At 49.8% G+C, this 20,441-nt stretch overlaps 1 protein-coding gene across 7 annotated transcripts in view; it reads right to left on the bottom strand.

Moving 5' to 3' along the window:
- Nucleotides 1–6,545: 6,545 nt before the first annotated feature.
- Nucleotides 6,546–20,441, bottom strand: part of PPFIA1 (PTPRF interacting protein alpha 1) — an 85,510-nt gene continuing 71,614 nt past the window's right edge. For 4 of the 7 annotated variants that reach the window (XM_044378348.3, XM_044378350.3, XM_044378351.3 and 1 more), the window contains 7 exons: nucleotides 15,842–16,017; nucleotides 15,659–15,756; nucleotides 13,242–13,417; nucleotides 12,507–12,575; nucleotides 11,363–11,528; nucleotides 9,124–9,193; nucleotides 7,872–7,914 (listed from right to left, as the gene is read on the bottom strand). In XM_044378348.3, the coding sequence (XP_044234283.1) occupies nucleotides 9,135–9,193; nucleotides 11,363–11,528; nucleotides 12,507–12,575; nucleotides 13,242–13,417; nucleotides 15,659–15,756; nucleotides 15,842–16,017 (744 nt within the window). In that variant the 3' untranslated portion in view covers nucleotides 7,872–7,914; nucleotides 9,124–9,134. Of the gene's footprint in view, nucleotides 7,915–9,123; nucleotides 9,194–11,362; nucleotides 11,529–12,506; nucleotides 12,576–13,241; nucleotides 13,418–15,658; nucleotides 15,757–15,841; nucleotides 16,018–20,441 lie in introns of all 7 variants that reach the window. The other 3 variants (XM_044378349.3, XM_048216128.2, XM_026482968.4) reach the window with 1 other exon arrangement.

The following is a 20,441-nucleotide window of genomic DNA, read 5'->3' as shown; positions in this document are numbered from 1 at the left end:
CGCACCTGCTGGGGCTGCTGCGCCCTCACCATGGGCTGGGACCAGGACCCAGAAACTCGCTCTTAGTCTCGGCCACGAGGGAAGTCGAGGTGTGAACCCGCCCGCACCCCTTCAGGCTGCGCTGGAGAAGAAACCCTTTTTGCGCTTTCCAGCCTCGCGGCTGCATCACACCATCTGCCTACGACCGACTGCAATGACCTCTGTGTCTGTCCCCGAACTCCCGCTGCCCCACTTTTACAAGGAGAGGTGGGATTGCATTTAGGGCCCACCGGAATAATCCAGGATGAGCTCTTCCAGTCCTTACCGAATCCCATCTTTGCCATATGAGGGAATATCCAGGTATAAGGGATTAGGACATGGACTTAACTTTTTTCCCCCCTAGAGATTTTGTTTGTAAGTGATCTCTGTGCCCAAGGTGGGGCTTGAACTCACAACCTGGAGATCCGGAGTCTCATGCTCCATGGACTGAGGCAACCAGGCGCCCTGCCACCATTCAGCCCACCACAAAGGCCCGTGAAAATGTATTCTTTTATCTTAAAGATTTACTTATGTGTGCACCCGTTAGAGTGGGGGGAGGGGCGAAGAGGGGAAGCGGACTGCGCTGAGCCAGAGCCCTAGCAGGACCCCAAGATCATGACCTGAGCTGAAATCAAGAGTCAGACACTTAATCGACTGAGCCACTCAGGTGCTCTGAAAATGTTTTAAAATCGGGAGAAAAACTGAACTTTTAGGGTGAAGAAAATATTATGCAGTTGCTGTATTCATGTTGATACCAATATATTTGTAAAAATATAATTTTTTCCCCCAGGGAAAGGAGCTTACAAAGTGCATAGGGCCCCTGAAAGTCAAAGTTCCAACCAGCTCACAAGGAATCTAAATCTGACAGTGATTAAAAAGATTGAAAAGCCAGGTAACCGGGGCGCCTGGGTGGCACAGCGGTTAAGCGTCTGCCTGCGGCTCAGGGCGTGATCCCGGCGTTACGGGATCGAGCCCCACGTCAGGCTCTTCCGCTGTGGGCCTGCTTCTTCCTCTCCCACTCCCCCTGCTGTGTTCCCTCTCTCGCTGGCTGTCTCTATCTCTGTCAGATAAATAAATAAAATCTTTAAAAAAAAAAAAAAAAGCCAGGTAACTGAAGGCCCCGGAAGGGGATTTCTTGTCTGAGTGACGGGGAAGGAGGAGGGTCTTATAGGCTAAATAGGGAAATTGGAACTGGGAGTAGGGGCCTAACATTTGGCAACAGCCTGGCTTTATCAAGCACCATTGTGAGATTTTTAAAAATATATATAAAGGGTGTTTCATTTTTCCCCTCAAAACAGCTTTGTGAGTTGAAAATTATTTTTTAAGACCAGGTATTTTTTTAGATAAACTTATTTATTCGAGGTGGGGAAAGGGGCGAGGGAAAGAGAATCTTAGGCAGACTCCACGCCCACCATGAAGCTCCATACAGCTTGATCCCACAACCCTGAGGTCGTGACTTGAGCCGAAGTCAAGAGTCAAGATGCTTAACCGACTGAGTACCTAGACCCCACAAGAGCAATTTTATTGAGATACAATTACATGAAAGTACACTCACTTAAAATGTATGATTAAATTGTTTTTAAAGTTTTTATTTAAATTCCAGTTAACATTCAGAGTAATACTAGTTTCAGGCGTATGATACACTGAGTGAATACATCACCTGGGGCTCATCACAACACGTGCACTCCTTCACCCCATCTTCCACCGACCTCCCTTCTGGTGACCATCAGTCTGTTCGCTATAGTTAAGAGTCTCTTTGTCTTTGTCCCCCCCCTTTGCTCATTTGTTTTGTTCCTTAAATTCCATATATGAGTGAGAGCATAGGGTATTCGTCTTTCTCTGACTGACTCATTTCACTTGGCATAATACTCTCTAGTTCCATCCATGTCACTGCAAATGGCAAGATCTTGTCTTTTTTTTTAAAGATTATTTATTTGAGAGAGACAGCACAAGTGGAGGGGGGGAGGAGCAGCAGAGGGAGAGGGAAAAGCAGACACCCTGCTGAGCAGGGGCACAATCCTAGGCTCCCAGGATCATGACCTGAGCCGAAGCCAGACACTAACAACTGAGCCACCCGGGGGCCCCTGTGTTGTTCATTTTAGCCATTCTGACCACTGTGAGGCGGTATCACTGTGGCTTTGATCTGTATTTCCCGGATGCTGAGTGATGTTGAGCACATTTTCAGGAGTCTCTTGGCCGCCTGCCTGTCTTCTTTGGAGAAATGTCTGTTCAGGTCTTCTACCCCTTTTTAAAATTGGGTTGCTTTTGGGCTGCTGAGTTGTATCAGTTCTTTGTATGTTTGGGATACTAACCCTTTATCACATGTCATTTGCGAATATCTGCGCCCGTTCTGTCAGTTGCCTTTTAGTTTTGTTGAGCGTTCCCTTCGCTGTGCAGCGGCTTTCTATTCTCACCAAGTCCCGACAGCGTAGTTTTGTATAATTCAGTGCTTTTTAGTGTAGTCGCAGGGTGGTCCAACCATGACCACAACAGCATTTTAGAACATTTTTGTTCCCCAAAAGCAACCCCACTCATGAGCAGTCCCTCTGTTCCCCCTGCCCCCACCCCTCAAGCGACTCCGTACCTACTTCCTCTCGGCGAGTTGGGTACTATCGCTTCCATTGCCCCGTGAGGCCAACCAGAGCTTCCTGGAGACTTTTCAGCAGGAGGGCGGCACAAGCGACTGTGGCTGCGACCTGCTGCCCCATGGCCGTCCCTCAGGAGCGCGTGTGGCTGACCACGTGGCGATGACAGATACAACTGGAATCTGAAAAGCAGAGACGTGCAGCCACGCTCGAGAGCGAGGTGAGCCTCCGCAGTGGGGAGCAGCGCGAAGGGCCGAGCTGAAGCCACGCACCTGCCGCCCTCACGCCTGTGCGGGAAGGCCGTGAAGGTCACTGCCGCGCCGAGGACAGCACCCGGTGTCCGCACTGCCACACAGGCGGAATGGCAGCGGCGCAGCAGGGACTGGAGCAGTCACCGGGCCCCCTGCCGGTCCTCCCTACTAACCGGGCACGGGCAGCTCAGCTCCGGGCGCTCGGCTGTGCTGGGAGGGGCCGTGGCCGCGGAGCCCGCAGCTCGCTGGCTGGAACAGAACGGCGGATGGTGTGCATTGTTTTCTGAACCGGGGCCCTAAGGACACCCACGTGTGGTCCCCCGACTGTGGGTGGAAATGGCCACCAACGCGGGTCAGTTTCCTCTGGCTGCTGTCACCAATGACCACAAATGTGGCAGCTGAAATTTAAGAACACCAATTTCTTCGCAGAATTCTGGGGGCTGGAGGTCAGAAAGTCGGTTCGCGGGGCCAAAGCCAAGGTGCTGCGGGAGCTTCCTTCTGGAGAGCTGGGGGGAGAGTCCGTTTGTGGCCCTCTGACCCTCTGGGGGCGGCGTGAACCCCGTGCCTGGCTCAGACGCATGTCTTTGTGGTGCCTCCTGTCCAGAGACGGATGGGCTCTGTGTCTCCAGCCTCTCGAATCCTGGCTGGGCGGGTTTGGGAGCAGTTCTCTTCCATATAATGTGGCAGAAAGTGATGTGGTGTCAGTTCTGTGGACAACGTCAAGGGGTCTGGCCCTGTGGCCCCCTCCGTTTCTGATCTGGAGGCTGGGCTGCCGTGAAGCAGCCCGGTGGGGTGTGAGCGAGCCCCCCCGCTCCCCGGCCTGCAGGCCGCACTAGCCGGGGGCCCCCAGCATGTGGGGGAGTCTGGGAAAGACCAGCCCAGGGCCCACCCGGCGTGGCAATCCACCAATGAAGAGAAACGGTGAATCGTTTTTTTACCACTAAGTTTTGGGGTGGATTTTCACATCGCAGCAGATAAAAACCACAGCAGATGGCGATCTTTCAGCAGCTTATGAAATCAGTTTCCCGGGGACAAAGACAGCATACAAAATAGAGGGCAGCAGAGCAGAACCTGGAACAGTTCGTGTGGGACACGGGGTTCCAGGCATCTGCTGCCATGTAAGAAAGCACCCCACACGTTCACGAGGAATGCTTGTGCCCTCGCTCTCTTGCAAATAAATAAAATCTTCAAAAAAAAAAACATTAAAAGAGGGGCACCTGGCTGTCTCCATTGGTGGAGTGTGCGACTGGTCAATCTCGGAGTCATGAGTGCGAGCCCCACGTTGGGTGTGGAGATTGCTTAAAGTCTTAAACTAAAATTAAAAATTAAAAAGAAAATACGGTGATGGAGAACTGACGACTCAAATCTCTTCAGCCCTATAGGTTGTGTAACGTCACGATTCCTCCGTGACCCTGCTTTCGTTTAATTTAAAAAATTCAAATTAATTTACATTTTAATTTTAATTTAATTAAATTTTATTTAAAAAATTTTAAAAATTGCTTTTGCGTAATGTTAGGAGAGCATTCAGGGCTGTGGAGCAGAAGCCAGGAGGCCACGGCTGGTGGCCGCCCCTTGTGGCGAGTAGAGGACGGGGTTGTGTTGGCTTCCTCGGAAGACGGTGGGGAGACCCACTGAGAATATTCAAGATGAGCCCCACCTCAGGCCCGGCCGCGGAACAGCGGCCGCATGGGGAAGTCAGGGTGCCCTCCCACACCTCCGTCTCCACTGGTGTGCCCCGAAACCCGTCGGGGGGCCCCCCACGTGCCTGCGTGTGTGAGCAGCGGAGCTGTGGTCCCAGGCCTCCCGCAGGCTCGGACACAGCGCGCACAGCTGGCAGCTGGGGGGCCTGGGCGTCCGGGGCCGTTAGCGGGGCCATCACCGTCCCCCCTCCCCGCACCTCCACGCGGCTGCCCAGAGCAGGTCCTCCATGATGACCTTCAGGTGGTTATTGAAATTGCTTTTTCATAGAACAGAGACCCTCCCCTCCTCCCCCCGCCCCCACCGCCCCCACCGATCTGCGGCGGGCGATGCTCTGCACGCTCCAGCTCCAAGAAGAGCCACGAGCGAACGGGTCTGCACGCCAGGGACCCCCTGGTTTACTTTACAGGCCTCCGATCTCTTCCCGGCTGGGTCCGAGCCACTTGCTCCCCGAATATCAGCTCAACCGCTCCCCGCGCTCCCTGTGCCCTTTTGTGAGCTCGGTGAGTCCTGTTCCACCCCCATGTCGCCGGAGGAAACGTGCAACGGCGAGGCGGGATGACCGGTGCCTGCCTGGCAGATACCCTACGTCCACACCTCCAGAACCCATGAGTGGACCTCACTTGGAAAAGAGGTCTTTGTAGATGCTGCTACGCGAGGGAGCTTGAGACCATCCTGGATTCCCTGGGCGGCCCCTGACAAGTGTTCTTAGGAGAGGCAGAAGGTGAGAGAGGCCAGGAGGACGGCGTGGAGGCGGCAGCCATGGGGCGCAGCCTCCCCCGGAGCCTCCTTCCTGCCGGTGCCGGGTGGGGTGCAGGCAGCGCTGGCTTCGAGCAGCGGGGCTGGAAGATGGGGCGGCACCAGCGCAAGGACGAGAAATAGCCACGGCACGGCGACTCGTTCTCCCCAGGGAGTTAAGCTGAGGACACCGACGAGAACAAGCGTGTCGGAGCCGGGGAGACAGCGTGAAATGAAGCGCGTGGCGTCGGGACGGCGGCAGCGCTGGCACGCCCGCCGCTCCCGCAGACAGGGTTAGCGCCGAGTGAGGAGTAAAAGCCAAACCCACAGCTGCTCGGAGAACCCACGATGTGAAACATGAACGAGGAGCTTCGGAGCAGCAGCTGGGAGGGTAGCGGTGGGGCGGGAGGGTCCTCAGCGGGGGCGCGGGGGCTTCCCAAACATCTGCTTACCGCTCCCTTTCTCAACCATTTGCCTTTTAGGCATAACTGGAATCACCAAGTGAAGTTTGAATAAAACACCTGCACCTTAATGAATCTGTCTTGAGTTGGGTTTGTTTCCAGAAGCTTCAGATGCTCCAGGCTTGCCCGGCTGTGGTCAGGGAAAACGGAACGAGATTAAAAAGGCAGGGAGGGAGGCGCTCCACTGTTCCAGATCCCACCCCTAACACTGCGAACTAGCAAAGGCAGAAAAGGCGGCTTCCGCTGAGAACGAACACTCAGCCCGCACAGGTGCTCAGCGGGAAGACGCCAGAGAACCCAACCGCGCCCCGACAGACGCAAGATGGGCCGGACCGACCCACAGAAAGAACACGGCTCATGACACCCGTCTGTGACACCCGCGGGGAACCCCCTTCCAGCCCTGCAGTCCGGGTGGGCTGCGCCCGGGCCGGTGCCTGGGGACTTGGTCTGAGCTATTGGAGCCGCAGCCTCGCGGGATCCCGGGGGCCAAGCGAGAGTAGAAGGACGCAGCCCTGGGCACCGTCTTGTGACCGTGCGAGGAGAGCAGCAGGAGAGGAAAGCCCACGCGGAGGACGGCCCGGAGGCGGGAAACAGGGGTGTGCACGCACGCACACGCACAATCGCCTTGTCTGGGCCTGGGGGCGGCCAGCGGGATAACGAGACGGAGTTTCTGCGCCCCCGGCACCGAGGGCACAAACACCCGGCCCTCCTTCGGGTGGCACCCGATGCTACACGTGGCGCCTGTGGGCCCGCGCGGCAGGGAGGCGCGCAGTGAGTCGGCAAGGCCGCGGTGGCTGGTTCTCGGTATTCTTTATTGGCAGTGGAAAATGCTTCGGTACTGTATTGAAAGACAGCAATAAATAATACTGTGATAAAAATAGTTCAAAAGTAGACTGTACATACTTTGTTACACAATCAGGAAGTTCACAAAAGATTAATAGAAAAACAGAACGGTAACAGTGAATTGTACAAGTAAATTAAAAGCAGAGACCAAATGTAAAAAGACGTGCCGTCTCTACCTATGAATCAGCTGCATAATAAATAGCGCACCGTGATCTGCCCCGTTTCTGGCTGGCGTTTTAATATGCCAAGTAAAAAGGAAGAGTTTTATTTGCTACTTACAACTCAAAGTGGCTATCTCATCAAAATCTAAAAATGTACGACTAGGTCCATTCTTTAAACATGTTTACAAACCAATGTAAAAAGATGATTTACAGAAGAACAGTAAGGCCTTTGTTAGGGTCGCACTACATTATCTCCGGGAGGCGCGCCCTCCCTCCGCTCCCCTGCGCACCCAGCTGGGGGGCAGTGCTTCCTGATTGGTCCTCTGAGAGTTCTCGCCTGCGAGCTCCGCACCAGGAGGGCGCCCAGGCCCCCGCCCAGGCTCTCAGCGTCCTCGGCCCGCGGCTTCTGCCGGTCGCTGCGACAGGCTGCCCGAGCCCACCAGGGCGAGGCTACAGAGAGCTCGCCGGTCCTAAGAGATTTTCATAGTGTTCTGATAAGCTTTCCAGTCCAACTGTTTAGAAGCTGATATTTAACACCAGATATTTTTAATCTGTTCACACTGTGGAATAAAGCATTTCTCCCTAGAAAAAGTATAGTTAAGGTCAGTCATTAAAATACAACAACTGCTTGAAATTAAGTCTGCTTATTTCAAAATGATTGTTGTAGAGCTACGCTTTCTCTGATAACACACGCTGTCTCCCGATGATTTTACAAATGTGGTAAAATCCTTCTCTCTGTCAGGGTTTATTAATAACAAATTAAGCAATGGTAATTACAATAAATGCACAATTTACAAAAGCCCTATATTTGTTCATAGGATTTATACATACAAGCATTACAGTACATTCATTTGAAAGACTAAAATTAGATATAAGAACATGAATTGATTCGAAAGGATATTTATAGCCTGGATATACATGAAAAAGTAAGTACTATATAAATGAAGTCATAAGTTTACATAAATATAAGAAACATTAAATTCTAAAATATTTTCTCTATGGTATTCATGAATTTTTTGCTAATTAAAAACTCTGTAATAAAATATCTCAGGGTCCATATAACAAGTATTAACAGATTAAAGATTCCGTTGAATTTTAAAATGTAGTCTTTGTTGAGTCCAAACGCGGCATCGTCATCTGTAGAAGTAGTGCGGGTAAACTGGAAAACAAAAACAGACAAAAGAATCCGTCTTCAGACAAGCCAACTGAACAGTAACTTCGGGCCCAGGTGGGTCCCAGCACACCTCCCCCACTGCTGGCGCTTTGGCCCCTCTGAGAAGTTAGAGAAAACATCAAGCATTCTGCTTATCAATGAGAATTCTTTGATTGACCTCATTTTGGCCTATGTGTAAAAGTTACTAATTTTTAAAAAGGATATCTATTTGTTTAAGATTTTATTTTTAAGTAATCTCTACACCCAACGTGGGGCTCGAACTCACGAGCCCGAGATCCAGAGTCGGGTGCTCCTCCGACTGAGCCAGCTGGGCGCCCCCACCAATCAGATACTCTGGCTGAGACAGGAAAACAGAGCAAGAGCCAGCAACGCTCCCCCGGGCCCTCAGAGCAGGGAGAATAGGGCCGGGCTCCTGGGCCTGCACCCGAAATCTCAGTCCACAAACTCAGCCCCTCCCATGGCAATGCAGCTGTTTTTTCTTTTTCTGTTTTGTTCATTACAGACCAACCTCTTAGGGCACCCGGGTGGCTCAGTTGGTTGAGCGTCTGATTCCTGGTTTCGCCTGGGTCGTGATCTCAGGGTCGTGAGACTGAGCCCTGCCTGGGGCTCCATGCCCAGCATGGAGTCAGCTCAAGATTCTCTCTTTCTCTGCCCCTCCCCCACTGCTCACAGGCGCCCGCGAGTGCGCTTTCTCTCTCTCTCTCTCAAATAAATAAATCTTAAAAAAAAACCCAATCCCTCGATTGAAAGGCTATCAGTGTCACACAGTGGTACTGTCTCATGGAACTGAATACTTTGGGGCCTGTCTCATTCCAGAACGTGTCTTTAAAACCAGGCCGGCTAGCAGCAGCGGCCCGGGGAGTCACACGAGGTGCAGGCCGACGGGGAGGCGCGACAGACCGTGCACCGTGTGCTCTTCAGCTGCTGGGGACAGTCAGCTAAGAGCCAGGTGACACTCTCTTCTGCTCTCCTGCCTCTCCCCCCAGGAGGACAGTAGCAGATGTGGGAGCCAGCATCTTTCTGTTTAAGAATGGAAATACATTTTTCCCTTAAAGACCAAGGCCACACTAGCCTCTTCCTGTGAAGCGGAAGCACACGGAACAGCAACACCAGCGGCACGGGCGCGGAGAGGCTTGTGCGTGCATGCTGGTCGGGCCCCGGAGCTCGCCGGGGCCGGCTCTCCTGGCGACTCACCTGCACCGGCATCAGCAGGAGTAAGTCCTGACCGTAGCAGAATCCAGCCTCTGCGGTCCCGACACGCTGCCTGCTCCGACAGCCACGAGGGAGGCATGCAAACACAGCGTGCAGTTAGTCTGAGAGGCCGCGCGACGGCACAAGTACACACACACACACACACACACACACACACTCAGCCCACAGGAGCACCTACGGAGGGGTTCCCGGGGGACTTCCGAGGGGGACTGGAGGAGCCAGAGGAGGGGAATCGAGTCACCAAGCAGGCTTGTGCCCAGCCCCCAAGCAGCCCGGGGTCCCTGGGAGCTCCTTCTCCAACAGCAACAGGGGCAGCAGGTGACAGGAAAGCAATTCTGCCACATTTGCATCAGTAACAACTATGAACACGGTGACTCTGTTTCTCTGTAAAGCCTCCAGATTTACAGACTTTTCCAGACTTTTCTTTTAGCCCTAAATATCCTCTCTGTAAGGAGAGCAGGAGGTGAACAGCCCAGCGGCACCGTGAGCGTCACCAGCCCGCTAAAGGGAGTCCAGTGCCCGTCCCGATGCCTGCTCTGTCTGAGGACGGCCTTACCCTCCTGATCTCGAGAAACGCCCCCCCACGGCTCACTAGGGTTTTCCAAATCTGCAGCGGCTGCGGACTGCTCCCGGTTACAAGTTCCGTCTTCCCACAGGCAGCCCAGCAACACGTTTATCGATATTTGGCCCCGGTTCCGGAAAGCACAAGGAGCGCGCTGGTGCTGCCAGCGACCGTGGGCCGTCGCTCCGGGCCAGGGGCCTGCGGCTGCCCCCGCACAGCCTCGTGCTTCAGAAGCCAGACGCCCACTGGGCCGGGTTTAGGCCTCCGTTGTCAACGCGGGTAGGAGGTCACCTTCCATGGGCTGTGCTCCCTACGCCTTTTTCTAGCCTTACGTTTCACTTACCTGAACTGAAATCCAAATGTCGCTGTGGACATTTGTAACAAGGAAAACGTTATTTGTGAAAGGAAGCATGAAGCTGTGAGGAGACCAGGAGAGCAGGCTGACTGCCCAAGTCCCAAGTCCCAACTAAAATCCATTAAAATTACCTACAGGCTTCTTGAGGAAAAATGTTATTTTTTTTCATAAAGTTGGGTTTTTCCCTCGTGAAGCATATTATTGAAGTCTGACAAAGAGATGCAGTTTTTAAAAATAAAAATGCTGCCCAACAAGCCTCCCTCGCTCAAGGCTCAGCAAAGGCTTTGTATCAGTTACTTTTCTCCGGTTTTTATATGGGCAGTGAGAGCAGAAGTCACAATCCTTTGTACAGGCAGAGCTAACGCCAGGAAAACTGTAAAAACCGCACCGCACAATTTCTACAGCCACGTCCTCCCTAAGCCTCTCTAGCCACGTCCACCGCGTGAGCGCGCAGCCGCCCGCCACAGGCCTATGACTGCAGGGCCTGAGCGGCCAGCACAAAGCACTCGGGACGCTCCGGACACCAGCCAGCAGTGAGGAAGACACTAGTGCGACAAGCACTCTATAGACGGGGACACTGAGGCACAGTGCGCAAGGTCATGCGCCTCCTACGGCAGAGCCGGATTGCAGCCCAGCCAGTCTGGCCCTTGATCCTGTCACTGAGTGGGACACGGTCAGAGCGGGGAGGTCCCTCCGCAGACCATGGCCAAGTCTTCACTGGCGGTGGTCTCGAAGCAGAGGGACTGTCCAGGGTAATCGCGTGCTTGATCTGACACAGCGACCACACAGCCGCTGTATGGGACAGGATCTGCCACGCTCTGGGGGGACACCCCGGGCTCCCCTTGTCCCCGTCCTCTTACACCGTGTAACGACACGGGCAATAAGAGCAGGGACGGAGGTGGAGGCTGTGCTAATCACAACGGACTCAGTCACTCCTCCAGCACAGAGAGAAGTCCTCGGGGCAGAGCCCCCGCGCTGCCCTCCGAGGGCAGAGTCCCTGGCGCCACACGCACACGTCTCGGCGAGTGTGGAGGCTGCCCCGGCGCTCGGAGGACGCACGCTGCTCAGCTTCATCAGCTGGAAGAGCAGGCTGACATCCAACCAGATAAGGACGTAAAAACCACCTGTATCACTATTAAACACTGATACACAGACGTGAGGATAAAGTTTAGAGCATTTAAACCTCAGCATGCAACAGCGGCCACACGCCTTGTTACATATTAAAGAGGCCATCTTGGACTGTGATTAGTGTCCAGCCAAACACTGCTCGTGCTGACAGGTGGCCGGGGGCGCGCGTCACCTACCGTCCAGCTGCATCTTCTTCGGCTGCATGGAGGGCGAGGACAGGGATGAAGTGACCCGGAAGTTTGCAGGGAGCGTCTCTGCTGACCCAGCAGCTAAGCCCCGAACGTCCTTTGGTCTAAATTTTTTTCTCCAGGAAGGTGCCCTCCTAAAGCTTTTATCATCGTCCTGGTAAATTAAAGGACAGAAAACAAGACTGATTGTAAAAAAGGACAAAACACACGGTAAAGCTACCGGTCCTTTAAAATGCCCACGTCACTGCGTTTTTGCTCACACGTATCTAACCCCATCTTGATTACCATCGGACTTACTGCCCAGACTGGGAACTGCTGGGAATAAAAGGAGGCAGGGCCGCACTCATGCTGGGACCCCCAGCTGGGCACAATCAGGACAGTCCGGGGCCACCTGGCTGTGCTCCTCTGTCTGCCACCACGTGTCACTTCTTCTCCTGTAGAAACCACCTTCTTGCCATGTAAGACACTACGTTTTTGTCTTCAAAACAGTCTTCAGGCTGGGACAAGCCAGCTGTGCCCCTTCAGGTGTCCTGTTCCCGCCACACTCAAGTGTTCGCATGGCAATGGAGACAGTAACACGTAACGGTGTGGGAGTACCCGTTCATGGTTTCGTATGAGGAGAAACGAACATGTCCTGCGTTTGTAAATGAACTTCTGGAACATTCCGCCAGAGCACAAGGGGCCCTGGATGGGGGTGAGTTATCCGGCTTTCCCAAAATACAACTTACAGACTCTATTCCTAGGCTGCAACCAATGCTTTATGATGCAAAAAAACATTTTTGAAAGTATCAAAAGGTTTTCACAAACCTACCCATCTTAGTGAAAATAATGCTTTCTTAATAGCCCATTTGTTAATAAATTAAGAGCAAAGCTTAACTTGCAAAGTAAAATTATCTCCACATTTGGAGGAGTTATCCAGACAACATGGCTCCTACAAATACACTAATTTACATTTATTTATTTATTTTTAAAGATTTTACTTTTAGGTAATCTCTATACCCAACGCGGGGCTCAAACCCACAACCCTGAGGTCAGGAGTCGCATGCTCTACCAAACTGAGTTAGCTGGGAGCCCCCAAATATAATAATTTACATTTAATGCAAATTTAAAAATCATTAGGTTGAAAACTTACTTCATCAAACCTTCTGTCAGTCCCCATGACCAAAAGGTTGTTAAACTCTCTTTCCAAGACAGCACGAGCCTGAAATAATAAAACACCCCAAAACTTCCATCAATCTAATCTGAAAGATGTGAGCATATCACAGTTGTTTTTAAACCAAGACTTAAAAAAAAAAAATGACTCAAGGGATGAACGCCTTGAACCATGAGAGTGTACTTTAAGTCAGGGGTTTAACGGGGAGCCCATTCCCGGGCTTCTGGAGGTGGGGAGCCGTGAGCTCCTGGGGCATCATCTAAGCGTGCTGTGGGGGTCGCTGCTGGTGGGGAGGTTGAGGGTACTGGCAAAAGAGATCCAAGTTCTACAGGAATAAAAAATTCCTGATTCTCCAATGAGCCCATGAGTCAAAAGGAAGGACACGGGGAAATCAAAAACGAATTCCTGAGACTTCCATCTGGCACATTTTAGTAAGAGCGCCTGCCTCTTCTCTGCCACGAGCACCGGCGTGGATGCAGGCATCCCATACCCTGTTTACTCCAGGACTCCTGTGTGCACCGGGAGATGGAAGGAGGACAGGCAGAGACGAGGAGGAGCTAACAAGCACTGTGGGCTCTGAGCCGCCGCATCATGGATGAGGCAGGGGGAGAGAGGACTGGCCAGCGGGGGGTCTGGTTATACTTTCTCTGCCTCCACTCAAACGCGGAGTGCAGGGCCGGTGAGAGGGTGGGGTGCGGACGCGGCCGGCATCACCTGCGTGTTCTGCGTCGGGATCTGCAGCAGGAGTGCCAGGGCATTGGCATCGAAGGTCTCATCTAAGGCTATCAGTGCGCCATGAACGCCGCTCTCGACGAGATTGTTGGCGTACTCTTTAAGGCCGATCGATAGGATCCAGCGAATCACTCGATCATTACTCCAAACTAGCACATCTGCAGACAAGTGAAAACAATGCTCCTAGTGGCTGCAGAAAGCTCTTTTCACCGCGTACGCCCCGGAACAGGATAAAGAACCCCCCGCAGGCTCCGAGCCTCCAGTTCCTGACACGAGCCACAAGCCGCACGGGCCCGGGGGCACTGCCAGGTGGGCAGATGGCCTCTGCTGCACGCGTGTGCTGCCGTCCTGGCCCTTGGCTTGTCCAATGGAGACCGTCCTATTGGAACTCACTCTTCGAGTAAACCCTGGAGCAAGGAATTATTACACACACGGAGTTTCTAGAGAATAGAGAGACGGGGGCCCAGGCTTTGGAAAAGGACACACCAAGAATCTGAACGCCCACCCCACCACGTAGGAACGTGCCCCCCCTGCAGACTTCAGGTCTTCTGATCTTCTGAAATACTTTTCTCCCATCAGAGGCATTGGCACTGTAGGTGGGCACCTTGTGAATTGAACACGAACCCCTCACTTATAATCTCAAAGACTTTTTTGCTGTCGCATTTTAAAACTAGAGAAACTGGAAGATATTCTCCAGCATATTAGAGACGGTGGGAGAAGATCTTATATTTATGCAAAGTAATAAATTATTAAATTTGCTCTAGTAGAGATCTAAAAATAGCCACCCTGTAAAAATGCATCAAGATGATCACCAGTTACTTTCAAAGACAGCTTCTGTCAACTGTGAAGATTTAAGAGAGAAATACAAAACAAATGAAACAGATTTACCTATCTCACTTCCCACCTCCTTTTCTAGATAAAAGGACAGATATATACACACACACAGGCACACAGCCATAAGATACTTAGAGATCATTACTACATTTGTATGTTAAATGTATTATATTACGTGTGTATAGAATATATATTACAAATGTTAGCTTATGCTTTTTCTTATGATTCACACTAATCAACCATGGCTAGACTATCCTCCAAATGGGCCATCTCTCAGCCATACTTTTAGCTTTAATTTCTGTCTTAGTAAAGACTAGGGATGAAAAACAGCACTTACAGAACTGTGGTAGTAAGGGTTACATCAATTAAGCTATATGCTTAGAGCTGGTCAATAGGTCTCATCTGCTATTACCATGCTTAGTGATTTCTCTATACTGAAAATTTGGGGAGATTTTACTTGGAGCTTAGTCGTTAACTTCTATCCTTCAAAGCAAACTATTACACCTGCTCACTTAGAGGTCCCCTGGGTGGGCAGCTCCCCAGCGGAGAAGAGCATCTGCTTTCTCCTGGCGGAGCACCCTTGTCCCCCTACACCCCCAGCCTATTTTCTACCTGAAATGCCTCTGCCTGCCCCCCACCCCCACACCAAGAAGAGGCTCCCATCCCGTCTTTAGGGCCCAACTGCCACGTGAACCCTGTGCTGCTCCCTCAGCCACGGGAACAGAACCGCGCTGTTCTATTCTGGGCCCCTCAAGGCCTTGGACAGACAGAGCAGTATTTCTCACACTTCCACCAAGTAGCACACAGCAGGGGGCCCGTGCGTCTCTGCTCTGTTGCTATCTAGTGCTATGCAGCAGCGCTTCTGAACAAAAGAGGACATGTGTCCTCACAACAGGAAATGTCTGAGGTCACAGGAAAAATGCTTACCTTGAGACCCCAACCCTGCACACTGATGTAAGCACAAGGAAGCAGGCACAGAGGAGGGTCTGAGAAGCACATAGTTCATCCCTCCCTCCTCTGTAATGATGCCAGACTAGTTTTCTCCACTTAAAGCCTTTCCTGATTTTTTTATTGCTTATTTTTTAAATTTCTTTTTGAAATTTTATTTTATTTTAATTTTTTATTTTTTTTTATTTTTAAAGATTTTATTTATTTATTTGACAGAGAGAGACAGCCAGCGAGAGAGAGAACACGAGAGGGGGAGTGGGAGAGGAAGAAGCAGGCTCCCAGCAGAGGAGCCTGATGTGGGGCTCGATCCCAGAACGCTGGGATCACGCCCTGAGCCGAAGGCAGACGCTTAACGACTGCGCCACCCAGGCGCCCCTAAAATTTTATTTTTAAGTAATCTCTATTCCCCAATGTGGGGCTTGAACCCACAACCCTGAGATCAAGAGTTGCACGCTCTACCAATGGAGGCAGCTAGGCACCCCTTGTGATTTTTTTAACTTATTTTTAATTTTTTTTCCCCTCCTGATTTTTTTTTTTTTTTTTAGTAGGCAGTCACTGAGCTGTTAGCACCATGGGAAGCAGAAACATGCTGCATCCACTACACATAATATACTAGCCTTTTATTTCATTCTGGCTTTCGTCTCTTTTTCTCTCCAGTTCTTTTCGGTCATAATTTAACCTCCGCAGGCACATAATTCCACACTGGAAACTGTTTCTATTAAAAAAAAAAAAAAAAAAAGTTAGCGCGGCAACGGTGCATACTCCCAGAGCTAACCGTCGGACCATCCTGCGGGACGCACCTATGGAAACTGTCAACCATCTTCAGCTGCCCCCGCAGGTCCTTCTTGGTCAGGTGGTCCAGCATGCGCGCGTCCACCAGGCACTCCATGAAGTAGCTGCGGTACTGCGCCAGGCCCAGGCTAGGCAGCCACTCGTTGCCAATCCACTCGTGGTTCATGTCCCCATAGGCGAGGGTCTGGTTGCAATAATTAAGCACATCAGTTCAGAAGAAAAGCCAAGGAAGAGGTCACCAGGGTCATTTAAATAATCTTTAAACTGGATTTTCAATCTGTTACATATTCGCAAAGGCTAAACTAAATAACACGGTTTTTTATAATTTCAAAATAATTTGATCTATTTACTCTGAAATTACAACATTTTGTACAAAAGGAATTATACCATGAAAAGTCTATGACTTGCGCTAATGAATTTAACATATTTACCAAAGTACAATAAAACTGTGGTTATGCACTGTCTCTCTGAGCTAGTTTTCTTGTATAATGATACAGCGACAAATAACGATCACGGCTCATGAACAAGTTTGAAGGCTCAATCCAAGTCTACTCAGTAAAAATGTCTCTGGCTGGCTTTCATTTCTTTTTAACACTTTATTTTCTGTATTTCCTTAATAAAACATGTTAATTTCAAAATCAGTTTTAAAAAAGTGAATTAAAACACAAATCGAAAGAAGAGATGAACATGGTAAGACTGAGAGAAGAGATGGTCAGGAGACCCCCAACCCGCCACCATAGTTTGGTAACTGACCGCGCCGCTGAGCCAACCGACCGGCTCGCACGGACGGAGAAGCCCGGAAGCAGCAGCAGTGTCAGCTAACCTGACGGGCACAAGAGCGCTCTACCCAGCAGCAGCGCACGTGGAACATTCTCTAACACAGACAAATCTCCACGTATTCAGAGACTAAATTCATACCAAGTATATCTCCTCCGACCTCAAGAGAATTAAATTAGGAAACCACAATAAAACACATGTAGAAAACTCTCGAATACTTGGAATCAGTACGCTTCCAAATAACCCATGTGTCAAAAGAAGAAATCACAAGGGAAATGGGAAAATATTTTGAACTAAATGAAAGTTAACATGCAAGGGACACTTGGTTGGCTCAGTCAGTGGAGTGTGAGACTGGATCTTGGTGTTGTGAGTTCAAGCCCCACACTGGGTGTAGTGATTACTCAAAAATATACAATCTAAAAAAAAAAAAAGAGAGAGAGAAAGAGCGTGCACATACATTCGTTAATTGTGGGACACAGCGAGAGCAGTGTCCTGAGGGAAATTTACAGTATTAAGTACTTACATTATAAAGATGATGAAAGTAAACCTGGATCTTCATAAACATCACTGAAATTGACAGGCCCCTACCCAGAGTGATCAAGAAGAAAGAGATAAATCACCAACATCAAGAATGAAAGAGGGAGCATCAGTACACATCCTACAGACTCTGGAAGGGTAATATGGGAAAACTGTGGACAGCTGTAAGCAACCAGCGCAAAGTTCATGGAAGACATAATCTATGAGAGCCACTCAGTAACAAACGGGTAACCTGCACCTGCACTTGAATTTGGAGCTCTAACCCCCCCAACACATGTACACACATACGATGCACATACTCCATCTCTACCCTAAATGCCTTCACTGGTGAACTCTACCAAACATTTATGAAAAAAGTACCAATTCTACACAAAGTATTACAAAAAAGCAAACTAAAAGAAATATCTAACTCGTTCTACAAGAGCAGCATTATCCTGACACCAAAACTGGACACATTTCAAGAAAACTACAGACAACAAATATCCTGCATAGACACAGATGCAAATTTTCCTTAACAAAATATTAGCAAATCAAATTGGTAATAAATTAAAAGAATAAGGTACCATGACAAGCGGGGTTTATCCCTGCAACATACGTTGGGTCAATATCTGAAAATCAGAGAAATTCACCGTATCAAAGGACTAAAACGAAAAACCACAGAGTTGTGAGAAATGTGTGTGCCAAATCATCACTCATTCATGGAAATCTCAGCACCTAGGCACGGACGACAGCTGCCTCAACCCGATAAAGGGCTTCTACAAAAAATGCAGAGCTGATAGCACACTGAGTGGTGAAAGACTGAAGCATTTTCCCTACCCTCAGGAACAAAGTTAAGGATGTCTGCTCCCACCACTTTCATTCAACACTGCACTGGAACTCTCAGCCACTGTGATAAGGCAAGAAAGAGAAACCAAAGCATATGGGCTGGAAAAGAAATAAAACTGTCTTTATTTGCAGATGACGTGATTATCAGTATCAGAAAACAAACACAGAGCAGCTAGCTATCTGAACTAAAGTGAATTTAACACAGTTGCAGGATAAAGGTCAATATATAAAAGTTAACTGTATTTCTAAAAACTGCAAATGAGCTGGAAATGGAAGATTTTAAAATACCATTTATAATGTCATGAAAATCCATGAAATCCTTTGGGATAAATCTAACAGAATATGTGCAAGATTGGTGCCATGAAAAAGAACTCGATACATTGTAAGTACACACATAGCACCCAAACAAAGGTACCGGAGGCTCTTCAGCCCCAGAAAGCTAAGTTGCAGTCACAGGAATTCTGTAGTTGCCTTACGGAACCCTGGGAAACTGTAACTCAACTACCACGATGCTCTGGCTTGAAAATACAGCCTCTCACCTATTACTTACACCAAACGAGCTAGAAGAAACGAGTCAGACTTCAACAAGAATGCTCAAATTCAACAGAAAACAACTGCTTCACGACTTTCTCTAAATAACCGTGAACGAGAAAAGCAGCACATGTTTTTGGAAAACTGTCACAGTGTCATGTTTTCTCACTCTTTCAAACCTCACTCTCAATATCACAGACGTGACAGGGTGTGAATCTCCATCTCTGCTTTCTGGCCTCTGTTTATGTATTCTTAATTGGACACAAAATGCAAAGAAATTTCTAAACAGACAATTCCATGGGAGCGAACCCTCCTTAATGTGTTTACCCTTTACATACTCTAGTCCCACTTCTTAAGTGGTGCATAATGTGAGCTCCCGGGGGAACCAGGCTCAAAGCCAGGGAGACCCACACTACGTGGGCTGCCATCACAGCCTTCTGAAAAAGCTCACGACAGGGATCTCTCATGGTCAGAGAACACCTGGGCTGTGAGGGACTGCCACTGCACAGGCTCTAGTTTTTCCAGCACTGACGTGATCACAAATAGAATCCGGCTTTGTAACCTCTGTGAAATGTGAGGGCTGATGCCAGGTGTCACCGGCAAGCAGCTCAGTTCTGCACACACACCGATGCCACCTGCTAAGTGAAGGCACTGATGACTTGACCACACCTTGGTGTTTTCTCGCCCTGGGTGCCCAAGGACATCTCCAAGGCCCCTTGGCTTTGGAGCCTGTGACAGCATGTGACAGCACGTGGGAGGCGCACTGCACGACTTCTGCCCTTGGCAGCAGGTGGCACCTGCCCCCAGGACGCCTCTTCGTTCTCCTCCCATCTAGAAGAGGGATGGAGTGCAAACTGTCCTGGCTTACGCTGAAGACTGATGCGGGCTAATTCTGGCGTCATTGGCATGGCTCCTCCTTGTTTATGTTTCCACTGCAAAGAGCAAACGTTCAGCTTGTTTACCTTACAAGTCACGCCCTGACACAGGGAATCTCATAACGAGGTGCTGCCAAAGTACTCCTTCTTAATGTAAAACACTGACATTTAAGCAATTACGAAATGCACCCTTTTTAATCCACTGATGGTCTTTACTGGCCGTGTAAAGGGATACCTGAGCAGGCTAAATGATTAATGAGGATGTTTCTCTGGAACAATGGCACAGAGTGCCTAAATCAAAGGGTTAGAGAGGGACCTCATGGAATATTATAGCCACTCTCTTCTTGCTTTTTAAAAAAGTGGTCACATTGGCTTTATTTTAGGAGTACAAATAGAGGAAAACAGTTGTTTCGACCATCAACTGGGAACCAGGAAAATTCAGATTTAATATTAGTTTGGTTTTCTTTAGGTATACCATTATCCTTTTGAGATCCTTGAACATGATGCCATTAGTAATAGCCTCGGGAAGAACCGCATGGCCGCGCCCCTGCAGCCTCTGACTTCGCACTAGAACAGAACAGCAAATCAGGCAGCAATGTTGCTAGAATCACACACAGGAAACCACTGCTTTTAATCAAGCTGTTTCAAATCAGGGCTGCAAAATCGTGACAGAACTTTTTGTGAGTCGAAGACCCAGGAAGCTGAAAATTCGAATGTACGTTTTGCCAAGGAGAGGCTTCATTTCTGAGAATCCACAAGTAAGACAGCCTCCCGACTGACACAGCAGGACAGCACTTAGTACACCCTGACACGCAGACAGGGAGGGACAGTCCCCGTGCCAACTCTGGTGCTGGGTATGTATCCCGAGCTGCCAAAGCCTTGGCACCCTGTGCGACAGCCACATGCTAACGAGGTAATCTGTGTCACACAGAGTTCACCGCCACGGTGCCACATGAGAAAGGTTCAAAATTGTCCATGAGACGTACTCTTTAATCCTATGCTTTGCTCTGACTAACGCTTTAAGTCATCAACAATATTCTGCACAAATTAAGACGTTAAAAAT

Source organism: Ursus arctos, unplaced genomic scaffold (assembly GCF_023065955.2).
Source record: "Ursus arctos isolate Adak ecotype North America unplaced genomic scaffold, UrsArc2.0 scaffold_23, whole genome shotgun sequence".
NCBI classification, from domain to species: domain Eukaryota; kingdom Metazoa; phylum Chordata; class Mammalia; order Carnivora; family Ursidae; genus Ursus; species Ursus arctos.
Note: the sequence above shows the minus strand (reverse complement) of the source record. Positions and strands in the feature narration are given on the sequence as shown.